Genomic DNA, 27,125 nt, shown 5'->3' with positions numbered 1-27,125 from the left:
AGGGCTTTTATTGTTATGGTCCCTGGGTCATGCTATTATTTAACTAGATATTGGGTGGAAAGGTACTTTACAGTTTGTAGGGGATGCAGGGTCCATTTATACGAGTGACCAGTGATGCTGACCCCAAGATAATATCTAGTGCAGACCCGAAATTCATAACAGTGAGGTACCTGACAGTAGCCACTACCTATGGAACTGTGCCCCCGTAAAAATCACTGTTTCAGAGAGGAAGGTTAGAACAGAGAGCAAATTGGAGGGAAAAAAATAGCAAAACTAAAGACGGTTTTAGATTTCAAAGGCACACAGTCAAATGACCTAATTCTAATGGAATCTACAATAAATATAATGCCACCAGTCAGTCTTAATAAAAACAAGATAATATGATTACGGTGCTCAATGGTACCTTCCTCCGCCCTGTTGAAACTGCTTGAAACAAAGATAAGAGCTTCAGCCTGGTCAACACACTGGCAGGAGAGGAGCGATCACATTTCCAGTTTAAGAAATGGCAGCGAAGCAGAATTTTCAGTGCCTGGAAGACCAGCTCTTGTGCCCTATTTGTCTGGAGGTCTTCAAGCAGCCCTTGATGCTGCAGTGTGGTCACAGCTACTGCAAGAACTGTGTCCTCTCTCTTTCTGGAAACCTGGCCAGCTGTTTCACTTGCCCCGTGTGTCGGAAGGCGGTGGACTGCAGCAGATCTCCCCCCAATGTCTCACTGGCTCGTGTCATTGACACCCTGACGATAATGAGTGGGTCCAGCAGCGACCAGGAATCCTGCAGGGATCACAACAACCCCCTGAGCCTGTACTGCGAGAAGGACCAGGAGATAATCTGTGGGCTCTGTGGAATTATCGGACAACACAAGCAGCACAAAATAACCCCACTCTCCAGCGTGTACGAGAGGATGAAGGTAATGATCATTATCAGTGTATTCACCTTCTGCATATTAACCCTCAGAAACAGCAGACTTCTCAAGGTCCCTTTGTTGCCATTTATGAGAGAAATAGTGCAACACGTTGCAAACTGACTGAAGTGAGTAAAGCTGCGACGGTGAGATGCAGAAACTTTTTCCGTTTTCCCTCACAACAATCAGCGACTCTTGGCGGGGCTGAAATGGTTTGGTGTCAGCTTAAGGGTAAAGGTAAAAAGGATCCAGTATATTTTTTTTAAAAGTTCTCAGTAGAAAAAAAAATCAAGATGTGGCAAAACGATAGAGGTTGGAGACAGGAGATTGGGCCTGCATCACACGAAGAAAGGAACGGGGGGGGGGGGGGGGTGGGGGCGCTCATGGCCAAAGGAGAAGCCATGGAGACAAGGTCAGTGGAAGAAGAACCCAACATCTTGTTGACCCTTCAGTTTGTTGAGGTGCTGGTGGAGGACAATGAAGTTGAGTCCTTGCTGAGGCCAGATACTTTAGAGTTGGAAAAGAGAGGAGGGGAGACGTGGGTAAATACAGCATAGAGGCAAGGGTGGGGTTAATGGAGATTTGGTCAGAAGGAAGTAGGTTTGACATGGAATCCCATGTGGCCTGTGAGTCCTTTTGAGTTAAAAAAAAATCTGATTTTGTTTTGTTAAAATGGCAGCCCCATATTCACAGGAACTCACAAATTCTAAGCTAGGGTTAACCTGTGTATGGACAGGGACAATCAAAGAAGGAAAACTAGCAATAACATAGGTTGAGAAATCCATTGGAGCGTGTTTAGTGAAAAGCAACACAGATGATTCTGGGATTACATTTTGATGAGAGACTTATACAGCTGAACTTATTTTCATTGGGTAGAGACAAGATAGAGAGTGACATGATCCAGGTCACCATTAATGTGTGAGCCTAGAGAGCAGGCAGGATTTTCCTATCGTTTCCACTGGTCTAGCGGTAGTAATGGGTCAGGTTGAGAATCCCTACGTGGTCAGTTTTCAGTAAAATATTAAAATGTCTACGTGGCAAAGAAGCAGAATGCAAAATGGTTAGAAAGGGTTAATTAGTTAGTAACTGAGATTGGTACAGGTGGCCTGGCCTCCTGCTGGGCCATATGTTTGCGTAGTCAGCAGGTTTGCATGGTCTTATCAATGTAGAGTCTTTGATGTGATTCAAGGACTGGTCTGAATGTCTCCATGTTTATGGCAGATCAATATAGGTAACGAGCTTAGCCAAAGTTGAAAGACATTCCAGGTTGGGAGATAAGGAACAGAAGGAACAGGGAAGAACATTCCAAGTTGGAAGGTGAGGAAGTATCCCCTTTGATGTCTAACAGCAACATGATCAGCACATGGACGATCTATGATTGGCCGGAAATAATGTAACCCCGCATGGCAACCTATGCCCGGCTTATGATTGGTGTTGACCCTCGTTAAGTATGTTCCAACCCTATTGATTTGTATAAAAACGTGTGGATTTCTGTATGTTTCTTGTTCTTGCTCTGCCAGCATAGAGGGACTCTATCAGGAGTCCAAATCCATGCTGCAGATTAAAAACCCTGCTATTAAAGTTGTGCTGAACTTTAAAATGTATGCGACTTCAGTTTTTACTGAACCAGACTGAGGGGAAAGAATCCGGATCGTCAAGGTGGGGGTGAGATCTATTTCTGAGCTTGGCATATTTTCTGGCGTCACTTTCACCAGAGGCACCTGGCCAAGTATGGACAGGCACATTTATACAAAGCAGATGGAGTAACGTCATATGTCACACTTACCGTGACTATCGCCGTGGTAACGCAGGACACTACTTATGTCAGTGTTCAACGGGTGTCCATTGTTTCTGGCAGAGGCCGAACATCGTAAAGAATTTAAAGATCCAGATCAGGAATTAATTTAGGGACAATGGATTTAGCAGTTCTACGTCAGTAGATGGTGGGGGGGAAGTGTAGTAGAGACCATTTGAATTCCATACAATGGTAATGAATGCCAAGTGGTTTGGTTCATTGGAATCTACTCTACGACTAGGTATCTGTTTATCTTCAATCAAGTTAATTTGCATTAGATAAAATTTGTTGTATATACATCACCCTACAAGTTACTGCTGCTGATATCTGTGGATAGATGCTTAACATGTTCATATGGTACTCTCCTGCCTGTCATTTTAGTGGCGGCATTAACGCATTTCATATAACTTGGTAGGCCAACTTCAGGTTGACCCTTTCCATTACAAGCCTTGCACTAATAGCAGCAAAGAAAGAAAGACCTGGAAATGATTGTGCTAATGATCTATTTAAAGATCTGGATACATAGAAGTTATCTCTAGGTAGCATGAAGCTATTCATTTAGTACCATCAAAGAGAATGGAGGAGTAAATGGTGCCTCAACATTCTGGAGTATGTTTTCTGATGTTAGATCTCCAATACATCATTACCTACACACAGACCAAACCACACAACAAGGTAAAAGGAAATTAATTATATTCCAACAGTCCTTAGAGGCCAAAAAAAGTACCGACTTGGCAACAACACAATTGCAGAACCAAAGTCACTTTGTGGGAAATGATTGTTCTCAACTTAAAAGAGACTTTCCCAAAAACTAGTTGAAGAAACCTATGAAAACAAAAGACCGGAAGAGATCAGCTGGTCCATTGTACTGTTCCCAGTATATGGAATTCACCAACATACCCATAGGCCAGATGGTAGTTTGGGCCATTTCATCAATGGTATATGAACTATTATCATTTGGCAGCCTCCCCATGATTGCATCACTGGCAGCCTCCATAGATGTTCTGGCAGTTCATTCACCTTGTTTGAAGCTGAAGAGTCAGCTTGCATACATTCATTACTCTATGTATTTTAGTGGGATTGAAATGATTATCTGCATTATTGTCTTCAAAACAATGCCCTGGTTTTATTTGGGATTATCAGTTAAAGAACAAAGGGGGAAGTTAGAAGATATTTCTTCCACACAGAGCTAATAGAATATGGACTGCGATTGAGGCAGAGAATGCACCATCATTGACTAAGTATTTGAAAAGAAAGACTATAAAATGATAAGGGAAAGAGCAGGGAAAGCTCCAATTGGAGAGCTGGTACGCACAGATGCAAATGGCCTCCTACTGTGCCTTAATTTCTACAGCTCAATAAAGGAGAAATCTATTATGACTGGGCTATATATATCTCTGGTGTCAACTCAACTCAAATGGAACTCATATGCCATTCAGCTTACAAAAATGTAGATTTGTTTGTAAATCCCAATCAATCTGATGCCTATTTTGTAAACTAATTCTGGGAAACTCCCAAACTACAGATTGGCCCAAATCCATCTTAGCTCTTGGTGTGCAACCTGAACCAGTTAAAGTCTTGAGCAGAAAACAAATGCTTGGGCTCAGCAGTTGAATGGCATGCACTTATTAAATGGCCATTGCTGTTTGGGCCCCTTTGCTGTTTTGTAGCTGACTATTTTCCATGCCTTTCAGCAGTCTTTTGTGTAACTTTCTTTAAAAAAAAATTGTTTTCAATATTTTGAGTCACTTCAACTAATGGTTGTGCGCTAGCCAAGGTAGGTAGGGGAAAATTACTGTACAGAAGGACAAGCTGATTATGGGAGAGAATCTTATTTAGGCTAGGCCACAGAACATGCATTGATTTCCCCCTTGAGCTGCATGTGATACCATGTAATATCAAAGTGCTGCATTGACATCTTGCATAATAAAAGTGTAAGACCAAGTACTTGTAGCAATGAGCTGCAATGTTTTGGATTCTGAAGTGGCTTTAAATACAATCTAAGCAACCTATGTAATCCCACCAGATTTGCTATTACATGTAGATCTCTACAACCAACAGATGTAAGAATGATTGTCACTAACTCATGAGTGAGTATGATGAAGGAAGGTTTTCATTCACAGAGAAAACTTCCTCAGTCTAAATCTTTGGGTTGGGAAGGATGATGGTCCTGAGAAGAGACATTAGCTGCAGCCTAATTGATGTTGCATTTCTTTATAGGAACAACTCGCTTTGCTCATAACAGGAGCTCAGGTGCAAAAGAACAACCTGAAGGGGCACATGAACAAACTGACACACAACAAAACCCGTATCATTGTGAGTCTAATTTCACTGGAGATTGTTTATGAGGTCTAGTGCATGCTTTTTTTGAAGAGATCACCTTTGTACTGTTCCTTTTTGACCTAACATTTAATATGAATGGATAGATTATCCTTAAAGGAATTGTATCATCAGTCTTATGGGCAGACTTAATCCCTACCACAGTCAGCGTGTTCTGAAATGTGTTTTTCAAAACTGTCCTGATGGGGAACAGTTGACGCTGTAGTCTACACATAAGTATTAGATTTAACACTTTCTACTATGACCAGAAAATGATACCCGCGTGCATTCTGTGAATGGGTGATGTGTGCCACAGGATTAAAAAAGCCCCTTTTACCAATTTATTTCGCACTGGATGTTGCATGGTTTGCCCTCCGTGCACTCCTGTCCTCTCCAAAAGACAGAAAACACCACATTCAAGACCATATCATTCAGCCTAAAACTAATAAATCAAATTTATTTACAAGACTTATAATTACACATTATGCAAAAATAACACAGCAGAATAATTAACAAAACAAATACTTAACTGATACACTATTTTAAAATGTTAAGAGTCCTTTCTGGAATCTTTTAGCTGAAGACCGTAACATGAGTGCTTCTATGCTTCACAGAATCCCGTTTCACTGTTGAAATGGGGAAACCTGCAGTTGAACTGGGGAACTGGGAATTGATAAAACATGAAAAACTCTCGCCTATTACCATTCCTATGAGTCTCCAAGTCAGAATACAACATCTAAGATCAAAGGAGTTCTTTCCCACTCGGGGGCAGTTATATTATTAACCAATCTTGCCATTCAGACGGAAGAGTGTGAAATCCAGCCTTCCCAATTTAATGGGCTTTATGTTTGCTTTTGATACCTCACTTGCATATTAAATACTTTGGTCCCAAGAACAATTCTTAGTGAAGATTATGTGCTGAAATCTTCATAAGCATCAGTCATTTGCAAGCCCGGCAGAACTCCTGATGCAATTTGAAGGAGTGGGCAATTGTGAGGGTTTCGTTTTTGGGACTGGCCAGATAAACTGCGAGGTCTTTTCTATGTTCCTATTAAGATATAGTGGCTTCCTTCTCGACACCAGCTAGCTTGAGGGCCCACATAGAAATGTCTATTTCCCTAGACATGATGTGGAGATGCCGGTGATGGACTGGGGTTGACAATTGTAAACAATTTTACAACACCAAGTTATAGTCCAGCAATTTTATTTTAACTTCACAAGCCTAGACAATACTTGTGTATTGTTTTAATTCACTTCACCACCCCGCCCCCCACACACACAAGACAGAAAGCATTCCTTTCAGAAAGCAACTAACAGAGTTTCATATTAAATTCACAATACATTTTCTTGTTTTTCTGTATTTTATCAATAATACTATGGTCATGGCTCCTCTGATCTTTCTCATCTTATTCCTACCAAGCTCCAAATATGCTGCCTTATATTGTGCCCCCCCCCCCAACACACCGCATCCTCACTGTGTTGAAATCAAGAGTCATTGCAATGTCTTTTGCTCTAACTCATTCTTTCCCAGAACCTCAAAACTGTGGAACTGCTTTCCTCCCTCAGTTTCCCCTTCCTCCTACAATTTACCAGCTTTTAAAAAGCAATCTTGCCATTGCCTATTTATCACATTGCCTTCCCTTACTCTTTTCAACCTTTGCGGTGTATAGCACCATGAACCTTTGCTTACATCATCTCAGTCTCTCAATAAACAAAATTGCTTAGAGCCTAGAATATCGAAAACAGAAAAAACTCACCTAGAACCATACAAGTTTACAGCAGAGAAAGGAGCCATTCAGCCCTGTCTGCTGGCTTTGTACTTGAGCAATCCAAAACAAATCCTACTGTCCCATGTTCTCCCCAGTAACACTGTATCTTCTTCTGCTTCAAATGTTAATCCGATTTTCCTCTTGGGAGATTCCTACCTTTTATTTTCTCTATATTTCATAAGAATGAATCTGATGTCTGTAAATTGGTGATTCAAAAAGAATTCCAGGAGCTCAGAAGCTTTGTCGATGACGAAGAGGCCAACTTCATCCAAACCATACAGTCAAAGTGCACCAGTGCCATTGAATCAATTGATGAACAATTGGAAGAGATGTCCAAAACACTAAAGCAGTTTGTAGAAGTTGAGGTTTCATTGAAAAAACTGAGCAATGAAAATCACCTGGATTTCATAAGAGTGAGTACAATTAATTTTCTCTAAATCATGTTTAATTGAGATGTACCACTAAAGATAATTGAGCTGTAAAAATAGAAGTGAAGGTAAATAGATGTCTAGAAAAGAAATAAAAAGGAAATTTAGAAAGAAATATGGAAAGATGTTGGGTACAGAAGCTGTTGTGGTGTAATGTTGGACATTCAACTAGAAGATCCACCATTTCTAATCCCATCCTTGATTGTCATTCAAATGCTCTGTATTGAAGTTTTACCAGTTCAAAATTAGAGCATGCCATCCTAATGAGCAAGAAATACTATCTGGACCAGTCTGTCCAGCAGAAGCACATCTCCCGTTGCCTGATCTTAGATTGATGGGATCTGTTTCTGTTTTCTTACAGCTGAGCAACTAGGAGCTGAGGAACAATAATATCCCCAAAATATAGATTAGCACCTCAATAAAATGAAAGCCTGCGTAGGGAAAAGTGATCAACAAATCAGGCCACTAGTGAAATGATTACAATTAACACAGCACTAATGAATCAAGCAGATCATACTTAAAGAAAGCCATCAACAGATCCCAATGGCTCATGGGTAAATGCAGGGTTGGTGTGGTTACTGATCCATACAGATCAGATGATTCCAGGCTCAATCCCTGGTCTTTACTGAATTAGCTGATCTTAACTGGGACAGGGGAAAAGAATTCTGCAGTGGCCTCAGCTCTACTGGTTTATGGTGGGGAAAACTTAGTGAGGGTTTCCATTCCTGATTGTTATCCAATGACTGCTGGAAAGTGCAGGTGTATGAGCATCAGATGAGAGGCCCTCTATGGTTAAACACTTATTATGGAGGCTCAGATGTGCAAAATGCCCTCTTGGGTAGGGTCCTAACACCCATGGCACTGTTCCCTCGTAAGAGTCAGAACTCTCAAGGGAGGAGGAGGAGAACATTTTGAAAACATTGATTGCATGATGACCCACAAACTAGTCAGCAGTGTTTGCAGAAGTTCCTCTGTAGCCAGTATGTGATGCATATCAATAGCATTTACATGTCCATTTTTGTCCGTTTGACTTTCTGTGACTAAGATGTTCTGTTGTTAACACTATGCTGGTTTCAAAGTGGGTGGTGTCATGTTTTACAATAGATTTTCAGACTGTGCGATGTTTGGCGAAATTTTACCTGGTTTCTGAATGAATATTACATCCTTTAAGGCTTCACTCAAAAGTTATCCTGGAAACTTTTCCTCTCAGCCCCACTGTCCTTTTTCCTATCATTAGCTAACTGTCAAATACAGCTTTGGGAAACAGGTTGTCTGACGTGCGGACAACATGTCTGACCCACCAGAGTTTGCCTGTGTAGCTATGGTTTTGAACGCCTTGAACAGCACTCTGTTTTGGCACCTGATTTTCGTAAGTGTCTTTGGTGGAATCTAACCAGCTGCTTGTTGTGCCAATGGTAGAAGTTCAAGTTTCACAGCCATATAAAAGTGTAGTGAGCACAGCCACACTGTACAAACACAACTTGGTGATCAACTTTCTAAGCTGATGGTATGCTGCGTTGGCCTTTTTAATGTGGCTGTTGATTTCTTAGTTCAGCTGTGCATTGTGACTGAGTATGCTAGGTATATTAATCTAGCCGCAACATTTAGCTTTGTGTCCCTTGTGGTGACATTGAGTTCAATGTAAGGCTGATCTCGTGCAATTTGGTGCATAATTTCAGTCGACCCAGCAAGACGATTGGTGATAAACTAGAGATTTCCTTCTGGGTATTGATCAGTAAGTTCATGAATGGCACACAAGGGGCAGATTTTCAAAAGTGCGCTGTTGGCACGGACCCTCACCCGTTGGATGTGCATACCAGGATAGTGCGGACGTGGCCCCACAATTTCCCTCCATTCAAGTTAATGCCTGGTAAATCATGGAGAGAGTAGCATGATTGCATGATATACATGCCTGATGGGCACAGTTCTGTGCCAGAAACAAACATGTGGAAAGTTGGCCTAATTGTCTTATCTTAGTTTTGGCCCTTTGTCTGTTGAGGTTGAAACTATCACCATTTGTCCAGGTGCCCTTGTTTAGATCTGATATGCAATCAACCAGCTTGGCTTCAAATAAAAAACAACCTGAAGGGGTAGAGGGTGAGCACACAGCTTTGCTTTGCACCATTTGTTATGGGGAATGCATTGGATCCATCACCATCACTGTGTCCACCATGGTATCGCGGAATTGCCTGAATATGTTGTTAAGCCAAATTTGCTTAGCAGCTTCCAGAATCCTTCTGTACTAGTCATGTGGATAGCCTTTTATGATATCAATGAATGGCAACGGTATCTGTTAGGCCCTGAAGGCCATGTCAACCAACCCGCAGTTTTCACAAAATCCCATTGTGCTTCAGACAATATGTTATCCACAAGGTTTACTAAAAGTCAATTTCCTATCATTTAACTTGGATTTTCTCCCGATGATGAGAAGAAAGATGTGTGAAACAACCTGCAGATTACATGGATATAATAATTTCCGTAAAATACACAAAGATAAATACCCTTGTATTGTTTATATGTAATACATAGAATCCTGTTAATTCAGTAACTCATGATAGACATAAAAGCTGTATATAAGTCTGGCTTTGGTACTTGGTCGGTGACAAACTAATTGGAACTTGGAAGCAATGTGCGTGTATGATGAATGTAAAGAATCTTACAACACCAGGTTATAGTCCAACAAATTTATTTGAAAATCACAAGCTTTCGGAGGCTTTCTCCTTCGTCAGGTGAATGTAGAAATGAAATCCATGAACGTTTCGCATTTATATTCAGAGAACAATACCTGGTGATCACAGATAATCTTTCCAACTGCCCGTTGTCAAGGCAATCAAAGTGTTCAGACAGAGAGGTGTTACCTACAGGACCACCGAATATACAAACGGCCAGAACACAAAACAGAGAGAGAGAGGGAGAAACATTCTAAAGGAAGAGAAAGACAGAAAATGACCCGATGTATTAAAAACAGATAACTTTTATTCGCTGGTGGGGTTACGTGTAGCGTGACATGAACCCAAGATCCCTGTTGAGGCCGTCCTCATGGGTGCGGAACTTGGCTATCAAGTTTCTGCTCGACGATTTTGCTCGTCCATTCATGTATGATGATTTCACCTGTGTGAAGAGCAGAGCACTGGTGCTACACTTCAAAGCATTGACGTGGCACTGTGGGATGGTGGGACACAGGTTTGATCCTGCACACTGCTAACTTTCGTATCTCACTTACCCCTGTTACTATGGGGAAACTGTGAGCTGAGCCCAGGCATCTCCCCACCAGAGGGAGATGGAATTGGACAGGGAGTCTCTGCTGACCAGCTCCTGGTGGCTGATCGAGAGATATTAGCAGTGACTAATGGCAGATCCCCCAGCAAGAGAAGTGTGACCTGAGAGTGTGGAGATCTGATAGAGTTAAAGATGAAGAGAAAAATATTAGTTAACATCTTAGCTTTTTTTGTATCTATCATTTATAATGTTTTAATTTTATTTTCTATATATTTTGCAGAAGTACAGTTCGATCACCTCGGGGTAAGAGTAATCTCCAGTTTCTCAGTTATTTTATTTGGTGCTGATGGAGTGAGATTAAGAAGGTTGTTGACTGTATTTTTTCTGCTTGATCCTGGGCTTTTCCTGTCTTTCCCTAAGATCTGTCAAAACTCTCAATGGCCCAGAAGGAAATGACAGCGCCTGATGTAGTACTAAGTCATTCAGACCAGAAAGTGTGAGTGCCAGGCTTCTCGGCGTTAACTGAGCCCAAAGTTGGCCTTGGCACCCCTATGTTGGGGAGCAAAAAAATCCTGATTGCAATCTAGTGACCCCTGGGGGAAAGTGTGGCTATTGGATGAGGACAGGATGGGGCTTGGTTGTGATGATCCCTACAGCCAAACAGCCTGATGACATTCAGGGGCTAATAATGCAGCCCCCACTCAGGACTGTGGTGCTGGCACTGTTCAGGCACTCTGTGCAAATGAGCTAACCTTACTCAATAAGAACATAAGAAATAGGAGCAGGAGTAGGAATAGGCCATACGGCCCCTCAAGCCTGCTCCGCCATTCAATAAGATCATGGCTGATCTTTGGCCTCAACTCCACTTGCCAGCCCGATCCCCTTATCCCTTGATTCCCCTAGAGTCCAAAAATTTATCTTTCTCAACCTTGAATATACTCAATGACTCAGCATCCACAGGCCTCTGGGTTAGAGAATTCCAAAGATTCACAACCCTCTGAGTGAAGAAATTCCTCCTCATCTCAGTCTTAAATGGCCGACCCCTTATCCTACAAACCAAGGTAATCTTATTTGATTTCTTTTTAGGGGGAGATCTGAGGCTGGAATTTTGCACCAGCAGCCAATGAAGGGTTGTTATTTGGCCGCGAAGCACTGGCAGTTTCACCTGCCGGGGAAGGGAAAGGAAGGGGGTGGCTGGGTTGGAGGGGAAGCAGTGGAGGAGTTGAGGGAAGATAGATTTTTTTAAAATTTGGGGCCTCCCTCTCAGTGACAGTTCCAACTGGGTGATTGGAGTGCTGCTCAGGTGCCCCAGGCCCATTATGGAGATGCCCCGTAATTTAAATATTTTTCGGAATGCTAGTGATCCTTAAGCAGCGCTTGTGTGAAGGCTCCCAGGGTGGCCACCAGCATTGGCATACTGGGCACCTCGGGCATGTTGGGGTACCCCGACACTCTCTCTAATTATCCATGGTGTCCATTCGTATTATCAGCCCCTCACTGTCCAGACTCGGGCATGAAGATTCATCACTTGGATGATAACTGCTGGAGCTAATGGAACCCTAATCCAATAAGGACTCAGTGAGTTTGGGGAAGCTGGGGAGAAAATGGGAAGATACTCATTACTGGGTTATTGACCCAATTTTTTGTGAAGCCCTCATCACCAAATGAAAATTTAAGCAAGTCAGTGACCCCTCCCCCTGATTGTGAGGGAATGGGTTCAGTATGCACTCCAAATTCATTGATGAACTCTTGACTTCAAGTAAAATAAGTGTCTCCTTATCTCCAGTCATTCATTTCCTTCATTAATGGTGGATTTGATGACTCCCCATCCTCTTCCCATGCCAGCAGATTATACTTCATTGTTTACATCAAATCAGTTTGAAGATTTTACATTCAAGGTCTCCTCTCTCTACATCCATCTGAGCAATTTTCTTCATTATTTTAAAACCTGAAATATCCCAAATGAGAATAGAAACCTAGGAGTCGGGGATCGTCAGACAACTGGAGGTAATTGTAACCTAACTCGCCCGGTGGGAAACTGATGCAATTAATGGAAAGTAAAATCAGGCGGCTAATCTGATTGCGTCAGTTTCCCATCGGGCGGACTGGGTTAAAACTACTCTTGTTTCAACACACTGTCCTAACGCATTCTTTTCTTCAATTACTGAGAGGTAATGCCCAGTCTATGTAGGTGAAGAAACATCAGTTTGAGAAAATGCTAAATAAGATCAGGTGCTAATTTAAGAGAGGTGACCGCTAGATAGGGGTGAGCATCAAAGTAGGTTTGGTGATTGAGGGAATTTATTTGCTTTAGTACAAAAGCCAATGTGTGTGGGTGCTGCATTCCTCACTGATTAGACTAGTCTCTTTATAATAGGCCTGGTTCTGTTGTAGCAAACTGCAGATGATTCTTATCACAGCCTCAAATATTTACAAAAGTCATTACCTAATACAGAATGAGTGTTACTAATGCACGCCAACAAAGCCAAGAACAAATAGATTTTCTCACAAATAAGCTTACTACATTAGCATGATTGCAGTATTTACACAGTAAAAGATGTTTACAATTTTTAGTGCAGTGACTTTGCTCATATGACTCTATGGACTGTTTTCATTTCCAAATGCAACAATGACTACCTAAAATATATACAGGAGGCCGAGTCCCTTTCTGCCATTGGCAGCATGTATACAGAAGCAAGGAAGCGATGTTGAATTTGGACAATAGTAAACAATTTTACAACACCAAGTTATAGTCCAGCAATTTTATTTTAAATTCACAAGCTTTCGGAGGCTTCCTCCTTCGTCAGGTGAAAATGAAATCCTCGAGGATTTCATTTTCACCTGACGAAGGAGGAAGCCTCCGAAAGCTTGTGAATTTAAAATAAAATTGCTGGACTATAACTTGGTGTTGTAAAATTGTTTACAATTGTCAACCCCAGTCCATCACCGGCATCTCCACAATTTGGACAAGACATTGGTTTGGCCACAGTTGGAGTGGTTCTGGGCACCACATTATAGGAAGGATGTTAGAGCTATAGGAAAGGTACAGGGAAGATTCAAGAGTGGTTATATGAGTGCAAGATTATATAGTTATAAAGAAAAGCTTGAAAACTTAGGACTTTTCCACTAGAACGGAGAAAGTTAAAAGGAATCTTCAAAATTCTAAAAGATTTTGAGAGGGTAAATAGTGCAAAATTGTTTCCACTTGGTGGTGAATTGGATTGGATTATCAGTAGAAGAATGAAAGAGGAAGTTAGAAGAATGGCTTTTCACAAGTGGGTTAATAGAACATGGAATGCTTGACCATGAATTGAGGCAAACTATAGCATCAATTAAAATGGAATTGGATATGTATTTGACAAGGAAGAATATAAAAGGATATGGAGAAAGGGCAGGGAAATGGGATTAGAGTAGATAGCTCTAGCATTGTGCAAAGGGCTTTTATGAAGCATTTTATTGAAGGGATATTGATTGTGGTGAATGAAACATTTCAGGCACTCATTGTCCAGATCAAACATTTCTAGGTTAGGTACAGCTTTGCTAGATGCAGAGTAAGGCTCTCCAACAATGTGCCTTACTCCCTACCTCAAAAGAGTACCCTCCACTGCACCATAGAAAATTTACAGCACAGAAGGGGGCCGTTCGGCCCATCATGTCCCGCCAGCTGAGAAACGAGCCACCCAGCCTAATCCCACTTTCCTGCATTTGGTCCGTAGCCCTGCACGTCACGGCTCTTCAGGTGCACATCCAGGTATTTTTTAAATGAGTTGAAGGTTTCTGCCTCTACCACCCTCTCAGGCAGTGAGTTCCAGACCCCCACCACCCTCTGGGTGAAAAAATTTCTCCTCATTTCAGTTCTAATCCTTCTACCAATCACTTTAAATCTATGCCCCCTGATTATTGACCCCTCCGCTAAGGGAAATAGGTCCTTCCTATTCACTCTATCTAGGCCCCTCATAATTTTGTATACCACAATCAAATCACCCCTCAGCCTCCTCTGTTCCAAGGAAAACAACCCCAGACTATCCAATCTGTCATCATGGCTAAAATTCTCCAGTCCTAGCAACATCCTCGTAAATCTCCTCTGCACCCTCTCTGGTGCAATTACATCCTTCCTGTAATGTGGTGACCAGAACTGTGCGCAGTACTCAAGCAGTGGCCTAACTAGTGTTTTATATAGTTCCAGCATAACATCTCTGTTTGATATTCTATGCCTCGGCTAATAAAGGAAAGCATTCCATATGCTTTCTTAACCACCTTATCTACCTGTCCTGCTACCTTCAGGGATCTGTGGACATGCACTCCAAGGTCCCTCACTTCCTCTACGCCTCTCAGTATCCTCCCATTTATTGTGTATTCCCTTGCCTTGTTTGCTCTCCCCAAATGCATTATCTCACACTTCTCCGGATTGAACTCCATTTGCCATTTTTCTGCCCATCTGACCAGTCCATTGATATCTTCCTGCAGTCTACAGCTTTCCTCCTCACTATCAACCACACGGCCTATCTTTGTGTCATCCGCAAATTTTTTAATCATGCCCCCTACATTTAAGTCCAAATCGTTAATGTATACCACAAAAAGCAAAGGACCTAGTACCGAGCCCTGTGACACCCCACTGGAAACAGCCTTCTAGTCGCAAAAACACCCATCGACCATTACCCTTTGCTTCCTGCCACTGAGCCAATTTTGGATCCAATTTGCTACATTCCCTTGGATCCCAAGGGACTATACTTTTTTGACCAATCTGCCACATGGGACCTTGTCAAAAGCCTTGCTAAAATCCATGTAGACTACATCAATTGTGCTACCCTCATCGATTCTACTTGTCACATCCTCGAAAAATTCAATCAAGTTAGTCAGATACGACCTCCCCAAAACAAATCCGTGCTGACTGTCCTTGATTAGTCCGTGCCTTTCTAAGTGACAGTTTATCCTGTCCCTCAGAATTGATTCCAATAATTTGCCCACGACCGAGGTTAGGCTGACTGACCTGTAATTACTCGGTCTTTCCTTCGCTCCCTTTTTAAACAACGGTGCAACGTTAGCAGTCCTCCAATCCTCCGGCACTACGCCTGTATCCAGTGAAGTTTGGAAAATGATTGTTAAAGCCTCCGCTATTTCCTCCCTGGCTTCTTTTAACAGCCTGGGATACATTTCATCCGGCCCTGGTGATTTATCCACTTTCAAAGATGCTAATCCCCTTAATACTTCCTCTCTCACTATGTCTATCCCATCCAATATTTTACACTTCTCCTCCTTAACTTCAATCCCTGTATCATCCCTTTCCTTTGTGAAGACAGATGCAAAGTATTCATTAAGAACCATACCCACATCTTCCGCCTTCACACATAGTTTACCTTTTTGGCCTCTAATAGGCCCTACTCTTTCCTTAGTTATCCTCTTGCTCTTAATGTATTTATAAAACATCTTTGGCTTTTGTTTGATTTTACCTGATAATATGTTTTCATGCCCTATCTTTGCTTTCCTAATTTCCTTTTTAACTTCACCCCTGCACTTTGTATACTCTTCTAAGCTTTCCCTAGTATTGAGTTCCCGGTGTCTATTATAGGCTTTCTTTTTCTGCCTTATCTTACCCTGAATGCTTCTTGACATCCAGGGGGTTCTAGATTTGGCAGCCCCTCCCATTTACTTTGTGGGAACATGTTTACCCTGAACCCCTTGAATCACCCCTTTGAATGTCTCCCACTGCTCTGACACTGATTTACCTTCAAGTAGCTGTTTCCAGTCTACTTCTGCTAAATCACATCTCAGTTTAGTAAAATTGGCCTTTCCCCAATTAAAAACTTTAACTCCTGCTCTGTCTTTGTCCTTTTCCATAACTATGCTAAAACTAACTGTATTATGATCACTACCACCAAAATGCTCTCCCACTGCTACTTCTTCCATCTGCCCCTCTTCATTTTGTAGAACTAAATCCAGAACTGCCCCCCCCCCCCTCTCGCTGGGCTTGCTATATACTGGCTAAAAAAATTCTCCTGTATGCAATTTAAGAATTCTGTGCCGTCTATACCATTCACACTGTTTGTATCCCAGTTAATATTAGGGTAGTTGAAATCCCCTACTATTACTGCCCTATTGTTTTTGCACTTCTCAGAAATTTGCCTACATATTTGCTCCTCTATCTCTCCCTCTGACTGTTTGGGGGTCTATAGTACACTCCCAGTAGTGTGACTGCCCCTTTTTTTATCCTCATTTGTGCTCTCATTTTCTTCATCTCTGACAACAACCATCCTTTGGTCTTTTTGAGTGACATTGCCATTTAGTGCTGAACTGGGGACAGTTTTGTATTGTCGGCCTGTGCCCATTGTGAACTGTACTAAGACTGCCCAAACTCATTTTGTATAGCACCTTACAGACAGAGGAGACCACCATACCATCAACCTGGGCTGGATTTGAACCTAAATCCCAGAAGCGAAAGGCCAGTGCCTAAACCACTACACTGCCCATCTGTATTCTATGTAACTTTGTATTTTTCACATTTTAGTCTAAGACTATAGGAATATAGGAACAGGAATAGGCCATTCAGCTCCTCGTGCCTGCTCCGCCATTTGATAAGATCATGGCTGATCTGTGATCTAACTCCATTTACCCGCCTTTGACCCATATCCCTTAATACCTTTGGTTGCCAAAAAGCTATCTATCTCAGATTTAAATTTAGCAATTGAGCTAGTATCAATTGCTGTTTGCGGGAAAGAGTTCCAAACTTCTACCACCCTTTGCATGTAGAAATGTTTTCTCATCTCGCTCCTGAAAGGTCTGGCTCCAATTTTTAGACTGTGCCCCCCTACTCCTAGAATCCCCAACCAGCGGAAATAGTTTCTCTCTATCCACCCTATCTGTTCCCCTTAATATCTTATAAACTTCGATCAGATCACCCTTTAACCTTAGAAACTCCAGAGAATACTAAGTCCAGTTTTGAACCCGTAAATGTCTTTGTGCTTCTAAATTTTGTAGAGCATCATTTCTTTTTCCTGATTGAGATGTATGGTGTCACTGTTGGAGAATAGAACAGTACCCACTTTTTGAAAAGCAATGGTATCTGAGTCAATTAACTCCGTCCGAAAGCAGCCAAATAAATATGTCTGTGAATACCTGGCATTTCCAGGGATGGGTCAGGCAGAAAAGATTAAATGCTCTATGAGACACTTTGGGGGTAATTTTAACTTTTGAGGATAGTGTATAACCAGCGAAATCAGATCGGCTGCCTGTTATACATCTCTCTCGATTGATATTTCCATTGATTTCATTGAGTCTTCATAGTGCCGCGGGATTCAGAGGAACACAGATAGAATTACATAGAAATTACAACATGGAAATAGGCTGTTTGGTCCCGCCAGTCCGTGTTGGGAATATGTGGCCTTGGTTTAACGTCTGCTCTGAGAGATGGCACGTCTGACAATGCAGCACTCCCTCAGTATTACACTGAAGTGTCAGCCTAGATTATGTGCTCAAGTCCTTGAGTGGAGCATGAACCCGCAGTCTTCTGACTCCTGAATAAATGTTATGTAGTGCAAAATTATGGGTAATTTTCTGCTGTGCTAATGGAAGCAACAGCAACTTACATTTCTCTGCCGCTCATTTGTGCAGACCCAGGGAAATCTCCCCTATTACTACAAAGAGATATCTCATAGTTCTTTACAGGGTGAGCAATGGCCCCTGACCAGGTAGAAACCGAGTTTGGGGAGGGGGGTGGAAATCACCGTTAAGGAGATTTTTTGAAGGAAGGGAGGGAAGTGGCACTTGGAACTGGATTGAACCTGCTGTACCTCATCTCATGTAGGACTCTCATAGCCAGCAGAAAGAGAGTTTCATCCCTTTAACCTGCCTTTATTTAAAGCAAGATCCCAGGGGTGAAGGAGTGTGCTACTCATTCCTCTCAACCTAGCTCCATTGTTCGTAACCAAACATTTGCTCCCTCCTTTAGTTTACTTGCTCCTGTAGTTTGCTTACTTTTGGTGGCATCTTGGTCATTATGAGGCTCTTTATTTTACAGAATAAAGGAGAAAAAATGAGTTAGAAGCTAAAAGAAAAGTTTTGAGTTGTAGTGAATGTGGAATGTTTGCATCTACACTTTTTTGAAGATGAGATTTAGCAGTCATGGGTCAGTCGGTAGTAGTCTAGACTTGGTACCAGATTTATGGGTCAGTCAGTAGTAGTCTAAACTCTGGGTACTCGATTTATGGGTCAGTCAGTAGGAGTCTAGACTCTGGGTACCAGTTTTATGGGTCAATCAATCGGAGTCTAGATTCAGGGTACTAGATTTATGGGTCAGTCAGTAGAAGTCTAGACTCTGGGTACTAGATTTATGGGTCACTCAGTAGGAGTCTAAACTCTGTGTTCCAGATTCAAGCAGATGGAGCAGCTTAAACAGGTCAAGGTGGAACGAAAAGCAGTAACGATAAGACTGGAAGATCGGTACGATATTAAGAAACTCCTTCATGTCTCCATCGCTCAACCTGGAAGGAGTGAAAAGGAAAAATATATAAAACTAAATTTTAAGTTGGGAAGTATATTCACTGTCCTCATTCATGATGTCAGGGGGTGGAACTTCATGATGTCACAGGAGGACTGGGCCTATGTAAAGTGCTCGCATACTGGCACCACCCAGCAGTTCTAAAATATTATGCAAAGCAAAAAGAGGCGACTGAGAGATCTGAAGATTACATGGGTACCTCCCCCTGTTACCTTTAGGATTACAAGGCAATTCCGCAGAATGCACTTCCTCTTAAATTGTAGATGCAATCTCTTTCACTGACAGTAGATCCACTGCAAAACCAAAACTGGTCTGTTCAGAAAAACATGAAGTTTCACAATCTGAAACTAGTGTGTACGGTTTGACTGTTTAATGCATTTATGATTCTTTTAGGTGCGAACAGGTGCCACAGCCAGTGTCGGACAAAACCTTCAGCGCCATCTCCTTCAAACCTGGCTTTAGATATGATGATATCAAACTGACAGTGTGGAAGAAACTGCAAAAGAGGATTTTACCAGGTGAGTTTGAATAGTGTGGTCATGTTATCAAACAAGATTTAGTTGAGGGATCATGTTACCAGGTGAGATAGAGTAAAGGAATCATGTTTACCAGGTAAGAGCGAGTAAAGGGATCATGTGCCCAGGTAAGATTGTCGAAAACTTAATTACCTATTATACACAATGCATTAACTCCAAACACTTAAATCAGACAAGTAATAATTTATTAAGAAACTTGTACAAGTTGGAAGCTGTGTCCAAGCAATGGTTGGAACCACCTCTTCGCTGAGCAGATGAAATGGTTAACTTTTATACAGTTCAATTAGTAATGTCTGTCCATCATAGAATATGGGCGTACATGTACACTCTCATTGGTTCAAGTGGTTCGTCAATCAAAATTAGGGAACCTACCCTTTTGGTTCCCATGCCTGTTCAACATCACGAGACAATGTCTAGGGGAAAGTGGCTTTCCCCTAAGAAAGTGTCTTTATTATCAGTTTTGTACTCAGTCTCAAGGCTATATGGTCATTCATTTCTGCTAGTCAGACAGTTATCTCATAAGCAGACAATAGCTCTTCTGTGTGTCTTTGCTGGGAACCGAACATAAGCGTTCTATTGTATTCAGCTGGTCAGCTAACATGGTCAACTTATTCCAACATGCTTTGCTTCTTTTATGGTTCAGTATTTCTACATTAATATGGTCAGCTTTATGGTTTAAGTGTATTAGAAAGTCAATTTAGTCAGGCAAAACTTATAGTTTTCCACAAGATCAAGTAAAGAGGTTGTTACCAGGTATGTTTGGTGCATAGTTACAGGTAGAATTTACAGATTAATTTATTTATCAGAGAATATATTTTTGGTTAGTTCATGAACAACATCACCTCCAAGTCACACACCACTCTTACTTGGACACCTAGGGGGCAATTTTAACCTAACCCGCCCTTCGGTAAACTGATGGGATAGGGTGCAACGCTGGTTTTACACCCTGCCCAATTTTACTGTACATTGAAGTCAGTGGAGAATAATATTGGGCGGGGTGTAAAACGGGCGTTCCATCCGATCCCGTGGGTTTCCCACCCAGGAGGTTAGGTTAAAATTACCTCCATAATGTTGTTTCTTAATCGTCGCTGTGCCAAATTCCCTGAATTCCGTATCTAAAAACGTTGTCGAAACATCATCAGCACCAGGATTGCAGCAGTTGAAGGAGAAGGCCCCCCAGCACCTACTCAGGGATGGGGAATAAATATGGCCATGCCACCGTCGCCCATGTCCCAAAAACAAATAAGAGAAACGTGACACATGAAGTGGTCTGCATCTGCATGGGCGTGTGCAGTGCTTCAAGTTTCAGAGAAAGTCAAAGCACCAAATGCGGCTGGCCTGTATAACTTGGGCCACCACAAGCCAGACACTTTAAGGGCTGTTGCCCTGTAGTCGGTATTCCTATTGCAATCCACATAACTGTGGACTAATTGAGACTACCTGTTTAGTGCTGAATTCAGAACAGTTTCAAGCTGTAGACTTATGCGTCAATTGGAACTGGGATGTTCCAAACTCATTACTGAATCAAGTCAGCAGAAAGAAATTTTATTTAACTGAGTCTATACTCGATTCGAACCCAGGACTAGAAGTGAAACCGAGGTAGACTTTCCTCTGGGTGCCCACAGGGCATCCGAGAGGAGACAATTGTCCCTGTTTTCCTCCCCCAGGAAATTTGCATGGCCCGGGGGAATTCCAGGCGCCGGCCCATCCTGCAGGCCTGCATGAGTGGGGAAGTGCCAGGAAATCCCAGTGGGATGCAATAGGGGCAGAGACCTGACATTATATCTGCCCCTTACTCCTCTTCCAAGAAGCTCGACACCATCCAGGATAAAGGAGTCCGCTTGATCAGCACCCCATCCTCCACCTTAAATGTTCACTCTCTCCACCACCGGCGCACTGTGGCTGCAGTGTATCCTGTCCACAGGATGCACTGCAGCAACTCGCCAAGGTTTCTTCGACAGCACCTCCCAAAACCCATGACTTCCACCACTTAGAAGCCAAAGGCAGCAGGTGCATGGGAACACCATCACCTCCAAATTCCCCTCTAAGTCACACACCACCCAGACTTGGACATTTTTCGCTGTTCCTTCATCGTTACTTGGTCAAAATAGGAACTCTTTACCTAACAGCACTGGGAGTACATCCACCACATGGACTGCAGTAGTTCAAGAAGAAAGCACACCACCACCATCTCAGGGGGTACGAGGGATGGGCAATGAATGCTGGTCTTGCTAGCACCGCCCATATCCCGAAAATGAGTTTTAAAAATAATGTGCCTTATATGTTGCACCTTCAGAGGGACGGGCAGCGATCTGCGATATCCCAATTTGCGCAGGGGAATGCAGGGGAAATGCAGGTCCATAAAATTGACCCGTAGAACTTTAACTTGCAATCAGAATTTAAAATTTATCTTCTGTGATTCAGGCTGGAAGTTATCTCCGTATAGACTGGCTACTCTATGGAATTGTTTGTTTGGTTTCTTCCAGAACCAGAGGAATTAAAATTGGACCCAAGCACCGCACATCCCCTTCTGATCATAACCAACAGCAGCACCAGGGTAGAATGTGCAACGTACCTAAAGCGCTTGTCATTAGTACAGGAGCGATTCGACTACAACACCTGCATCCTCGCCAACAAAGGTTTTTCCTCGGGCAAGCACTACTGGCAAGTGATTGTCAACGACAAGATGAAATGGCGCCTCGGTGTCATCAAAGGCACTACAGGCCGCAAAGGGAAGCTGAACAAGACTCCGGAGAATGGAGTCTGGATGATTGGAGTGAAGGAAGGAAAGATTTATGAGGCATACGAGAATCCCAAAATCCATCTTCCGCTCTTGGTGAGGCCACGGAAGATTGGCATGTTCCTGGATTATGAGGGAGGGCGACTCTCGTTCTACAACGTGGATAATCCAGATGAGTTGAGTTTGATCTACACTTTTGATGCAGACTTTCAAGGGAAGATTTATCCAATTATTGACCTTTGCTGTGTCGACAGAAGCAATGACTTAGCTCCTATCACACTTTGCCGTGTATAAACACATCCAGTCACACAGCAAGATGCATCATGCAAAGAAGAACCGAGCGTGTCACTTTCTTTATGATGTCATGACAGCTGTTCAGGTGTCATAACTACTCCCTCCTGATTTTGTAACATAGCCTGTCCAATGAGAGGCAGCGTTTCATTCATGAGATGCTTCTTTTAAAATTACTAGCAGATCTCCTGGGTGGTTTGGAGCATGGTTGTGATGTTTAGTTGTAAGACTGTTTAAAGGGGCCTATCCCTTTATGGTTACTGATCTATGTGGGAAAGTAGTCTTAAATAAGTGGCCCAAATGCAGACAATTTCAGCTGCTCAAAGTGCTGAGGTCAACTAGGGGGGCAATTAACCGCTTGTAAATTTTGGGCTTCAGGTCAAAAGAACCAATTGTGAAAGGCTTGGCTTTCTATCTCTTTTTTTTCAAGATTGTATCCACCTGTAACAAAGAGTGATGTCTGGCATGTGATGTCTATTGGGTGACATCTGGAGTGTAACAGGAGTGGGACAGACATGTGCTGGATGCAAGATTTTTATTGTATATAGAATCATATCATAGAATCTTACAGCACTGAAGGAGACTATTTGGCCCATTGTGCCTGTGCCGGCTCTTTGAAAGAGCTATCCAATTAATCCCACTCCCCTGCGCCTTCCCCAAAAGCCCTGCAATTTTCTCCCCTTCAAGTATTTATCCAATTCCCATTTGAAAGTTGCTATTGAATCTGCTTCCTTTCGGGCATATCTTAATAACACGCTGCGTAAAAAAATGTCTTCTCATTGCCCCTCTGGTTCTTTTGCCAATTACCTTAAATCTGTGTCCTCTGGTTACCGACCCTCCTGCCAGTGGTAACAGTTTCTCCTTATTTACTCTATCAAAACCGTTCATGATCTTGAAAACCTCTATTAAATCTCCCCTTAACCTTCCCTGCTCTAAGAAGAGCTTCTCTAATTTCTGCACGTAACTGAAGTCCCTCATCCCAGGTACCATTCTAGTAATTCTCCTCTGCACTCTCTCTAAGGCCTTGACATTCTTCCTAAAATGTGTTGCCCAGAATTGGACACAATACTCCAGTTGAAGCCTAACCAGTGATTTATACAGGATTATCATAACTTCCTTGCTTTTGTACTTTATGCCTCTATTTATAAAGCCAAGGATCCCGTATGCTTTTTTAACTGCTTATGAACTTGTCCTGTCACCGTCAAAGATTTCTGTACGTAAACCCCCAGGTCTCTCTGTTCCTGCACCCCCTTTAAAATTGTACCATTTAGATTATAATTTCTGTCCTCATTCTTCCTTCCAAAATGCATCACTTCACACTTCTCTGCATTAAATTTCAGCTGCCACATGTCTGCCCATTTCACTAGTCTGTCTATGTCCTCCTGAAGTCTGCTACTATCCTCCTCACTACTACTTTTCTGAATTTCTGCAAACTTTGAAATTATGCTCCCTATAGCCAAGTCCAGGTCATTAATATATATCAAAAAGAGCAGTGGTCCTAATACCTGAGGGACACCACTGTGTACTTCCCTCCAGTCTGAAAAACAACTGCTCTCTGCTTTCTGTCCCTTAGCCAATCTCGTATCCATGCTGCCACTGACCCTTTAATCCCATATCATATAGATATTTGAATTTTTTTGTGCTTACTAAAATGAAGGATATAATTGCTGGGGAATGGAAGAATTCACCACTTTGAGCATCTAGTGTCAAAATCAAAAATATTGATTCGCATGCTGGCTTTCACCATTACAAAGCATTGTCCTTCCAATCCTCTGGATAAATCATACAGAAATACAGTAAGTTGTACAAAAATTACAATGAATTAAAAGAGAGCCAAAGCTGCCTAAACTACTGCTCCCCTGCCTTATAAAGGTGAGTAGCAGTAAATTAATTAATACAAGCAATGACTGCAAACATTATCAATGTGCAACAGCAGCACCTGTCTCACATCCCAGAACACGCAATACAGATCATTGGCTCGTGTGGGAAATGGCACTATCATGCTCCTGTAGCATTCTGTGCTCTTTCCAGGCTGGTGCTAAAGGCACATTGTTTTTTTTAGTTTATGCCCCTTAAAAAAGTGGAGGTTGGGGGGGAATTAAGTATAAATGTGTCCCTTTATTGAATATACTGGGACAACCCATGTCATCTTGATAACGCAATTACTAAAACCAATTAAACAATATTGTTAGTGCAGAGTAGAGGGAGCTTTACTCTGTTTCTAATCCATGCTATCCTTGACCTGCGGGAGCTGAAAGTCTAATAATGGCCCACTTCCCAGCACTAAGGCCTCTCACCTCTGAGCAAAAAAAACTCACCACAAATAAATTTAAGTTAATATCTAAATGAAAACATCCATATTTAATTAAATGTTTTGACTACTTGTATAAATATGATACACATAACATGAGTGTGAAATGATCACCTTACTTCTCATGATTTTGTTGCTTGTGAGTCAAGAGAATGTGATATCAGGGAATTCTAACTGGGTTTTCACACTTGTGCATACAGTATGAATTCTTCATGTGTCACTGGTTGTGAAATATCATGCACTAACTGTATATTTCCAGTGGCCACTGAATGAGAGTTGTGGAATAATATTGAGAATGGAATTCCATTATTGTGCCACCATTCTAACACCATGAGAACTGTGAGTGATCTATTAAATGGTTCGGTCTTTAATCAAAAAGGCTCGCAGGTGGTTTATTCCAAAGTATAATAGCTTTATTAAGAAGTTATAATAAGTAGTAAAGATGTTAAAATACAAGAATACAATTAAACATACTAATAAGATGTTGGGATATAACCTGGCAAAACTTATCACCATTCAAGGTTCCGAGGTGCACTTCTCATAGGTCCTTAATATTGCTTGAGCATGTCCAGCCTCGCTCCAAGAACGTTCTAACAAAAACAGTTTACTTCTCTGTATATATACATTTATTAACACAAACAGTTCTACATGGCCATGTGCAAACATGGAGCCTCCCATCAATCATCCTCTCTGTCTCATGGAGCTGCCATTCATTTTATTCCCTTTACATTCCAGATGACACACAACATCTGACATCATTGCCTCCCTTACGATTAGTTGTCTCCAACTTATCACTGTGTTTGCCCAAAGCAGCCTGTATTTTTGCTAAAGTATGGTCATCTTCCTTTACCCATCTTAGGCACATGAGATAAGGATGTTCATTACTCAAGGGTGCCTCATTTACATAAGAAAACAGAAAATGCTGGAAACAGTCAGGAGGCCAGACAGCATCTGCGGAGAGAGAACAGAGGAGTTAACGTTTTGGGTGTGGACCCTTTATCAAAACTGGCCCTTCATCTCATTGCTGTTTGTGGCTTCCAGGTTTGCCTTCATAACAGCAGTACTTCAAAAATAATTTGTTAGCTGCGAAGGATTTTGGGATGTTCTGAGGACATATAAATGCAAGCGCCTTTGTTCCGCCTCTCAGTTTGGAAAGTGTTATGTAAATATGAATATTTTTTCCGTTTTGTCCCCTCTTCTGAACTTCTAAACAGTGAGCATCAGCATTTTTTTAATGTATGCATGTATCCCCTCTTTTTCTCTCTCCTCTCTCTCTCTGTCTCTCCTTCCTCTGTCTTTCTATCTCTCTCTACCCTGTCTCTCCCTTTCCCCCCCTCTCTATCTCTCTCTCTTTTCATTCCTGTCTGTCTCTCACCACTTTGTGTCTCTCCTCTGTCTGTCTCTTCTCCCTTTCTCTGTCTCTGTATCTCCCTCTCTTCTGTGTCTCCTCTTTCTCTTTCTCCTCTCTTTCACTCTTCCCCTCATTCATTCTCTGTCTCTCTCTCTCTCATACACACACGCACACATACATATATATATATATATATATATACAGATAAGTGCTGGCTGGCCTGTGCATTTGCAGCATGTTCTGAGTTTATTTAAAAAGTAAAGCAGACACACCCCTGGGCTGGGATCACACATCACCGATTTGGGCAAGTGCCGTCATATCCTGGCAGTGTACCCTGAGCCGAATCCCTTCCCTGTACCGTGGGCAGTACAACGCGGTTCACGGCGCAGCTTTAGGAAGCGAGTAGAGAGGGGTCGTCTATCATGGTGTTTATTATAGCTCTTGCATCCAGCGCTTAGGCTGCAAAGTGGATGAATCTGGTATAGGTTCAGTATTTGCAGGGCTACGGGGAAAGGGCGGGAGAGTGGGACTAGCTGGATTGCTCTTGCATAGAGCTGGCATGGACTCGATGGGCTGAATGGCCTCCTTCCATGCTGTAACCATTCCATTCTAAGATGACCAAAAGCCTCTGATGATAACATACAGCTAACCGAAAGCCTTGTTCATAGGAAGAGCCGATATAATGCTTTTCCTAACAAGGTTAGCAATATTATAGAAAGCTTATATAATGCTTCTCTTACAAGAACTAAGTAAAAATAACTGTATGATTTTGTGAGAAAGAATATGCGCATGCATGTATGAGTGAATGTGTGTTTGTGAGAGTGTATGGTGGGGGGGGCGGTGGGTCAGTTTAAATTGAGGATTTGATAAGCAGATTCTAAAAAGATGTGGCGGAAATTCTGCAGCCCTTCCAGGACACTCCCACCATTACTATGGCAGAAAGGCTGCAAATTCGGCCAGGACCACATAGG

At 42.1% G+C, this 27,125-nt stretch overlaps 1 protein-coding gene across 1 annotated transcript; it reads left to right on the top strand.

Annotated features, from left to right (window-relative positions):
- Nucleotides 1–502: 502 nt before the first annotated feature.
- Nucleotides 503–25,181, top strand: LOC137344844 (E3 ubiquitin-protein ligase TRIM50-like). The gene is made up of 6 exons (XM_068008045.1): nt 503–907; nt 4,917–5,012; nt 6,967–7,197; nt 10,712–10,734; nt 19,319–19,443; nt 21,948–25,181. The coding sequence occupies exons 1-6, from the start codon at nt 503–505 to the stop codon at nt 22,493–22,495; spliced, it is 1,428 nt and encodes a 475-aa protein (XP_067864146.1). The 3' UTR covers nt 22,496–25,181.
- Nucleotides 25,182–27,125: the final 1,944 nt, after the last annotated feature.

The sequence above is a fragment of the Heptranchias perlo genome, chromosome 28 (genome assembly GCF_035084215.1).
Source record: "Heptranchias perlo isolate sHepPer1 chromosome 28, sHepPer1.hap1, whole genome shotgun sequence".
Taxonomy (NCBI): domain Eukaryota; kingdom Metazoa; phylum Chordata; class Chondrichthyes; order Hexanchiformes; family Hexanchidae; genus Heptranchias; species Heptranchias perlo.
Note: the sequence above shows the minus strand (reverse complement) of the source record. Positions and strands in the feature narration are given on the sequence as shown.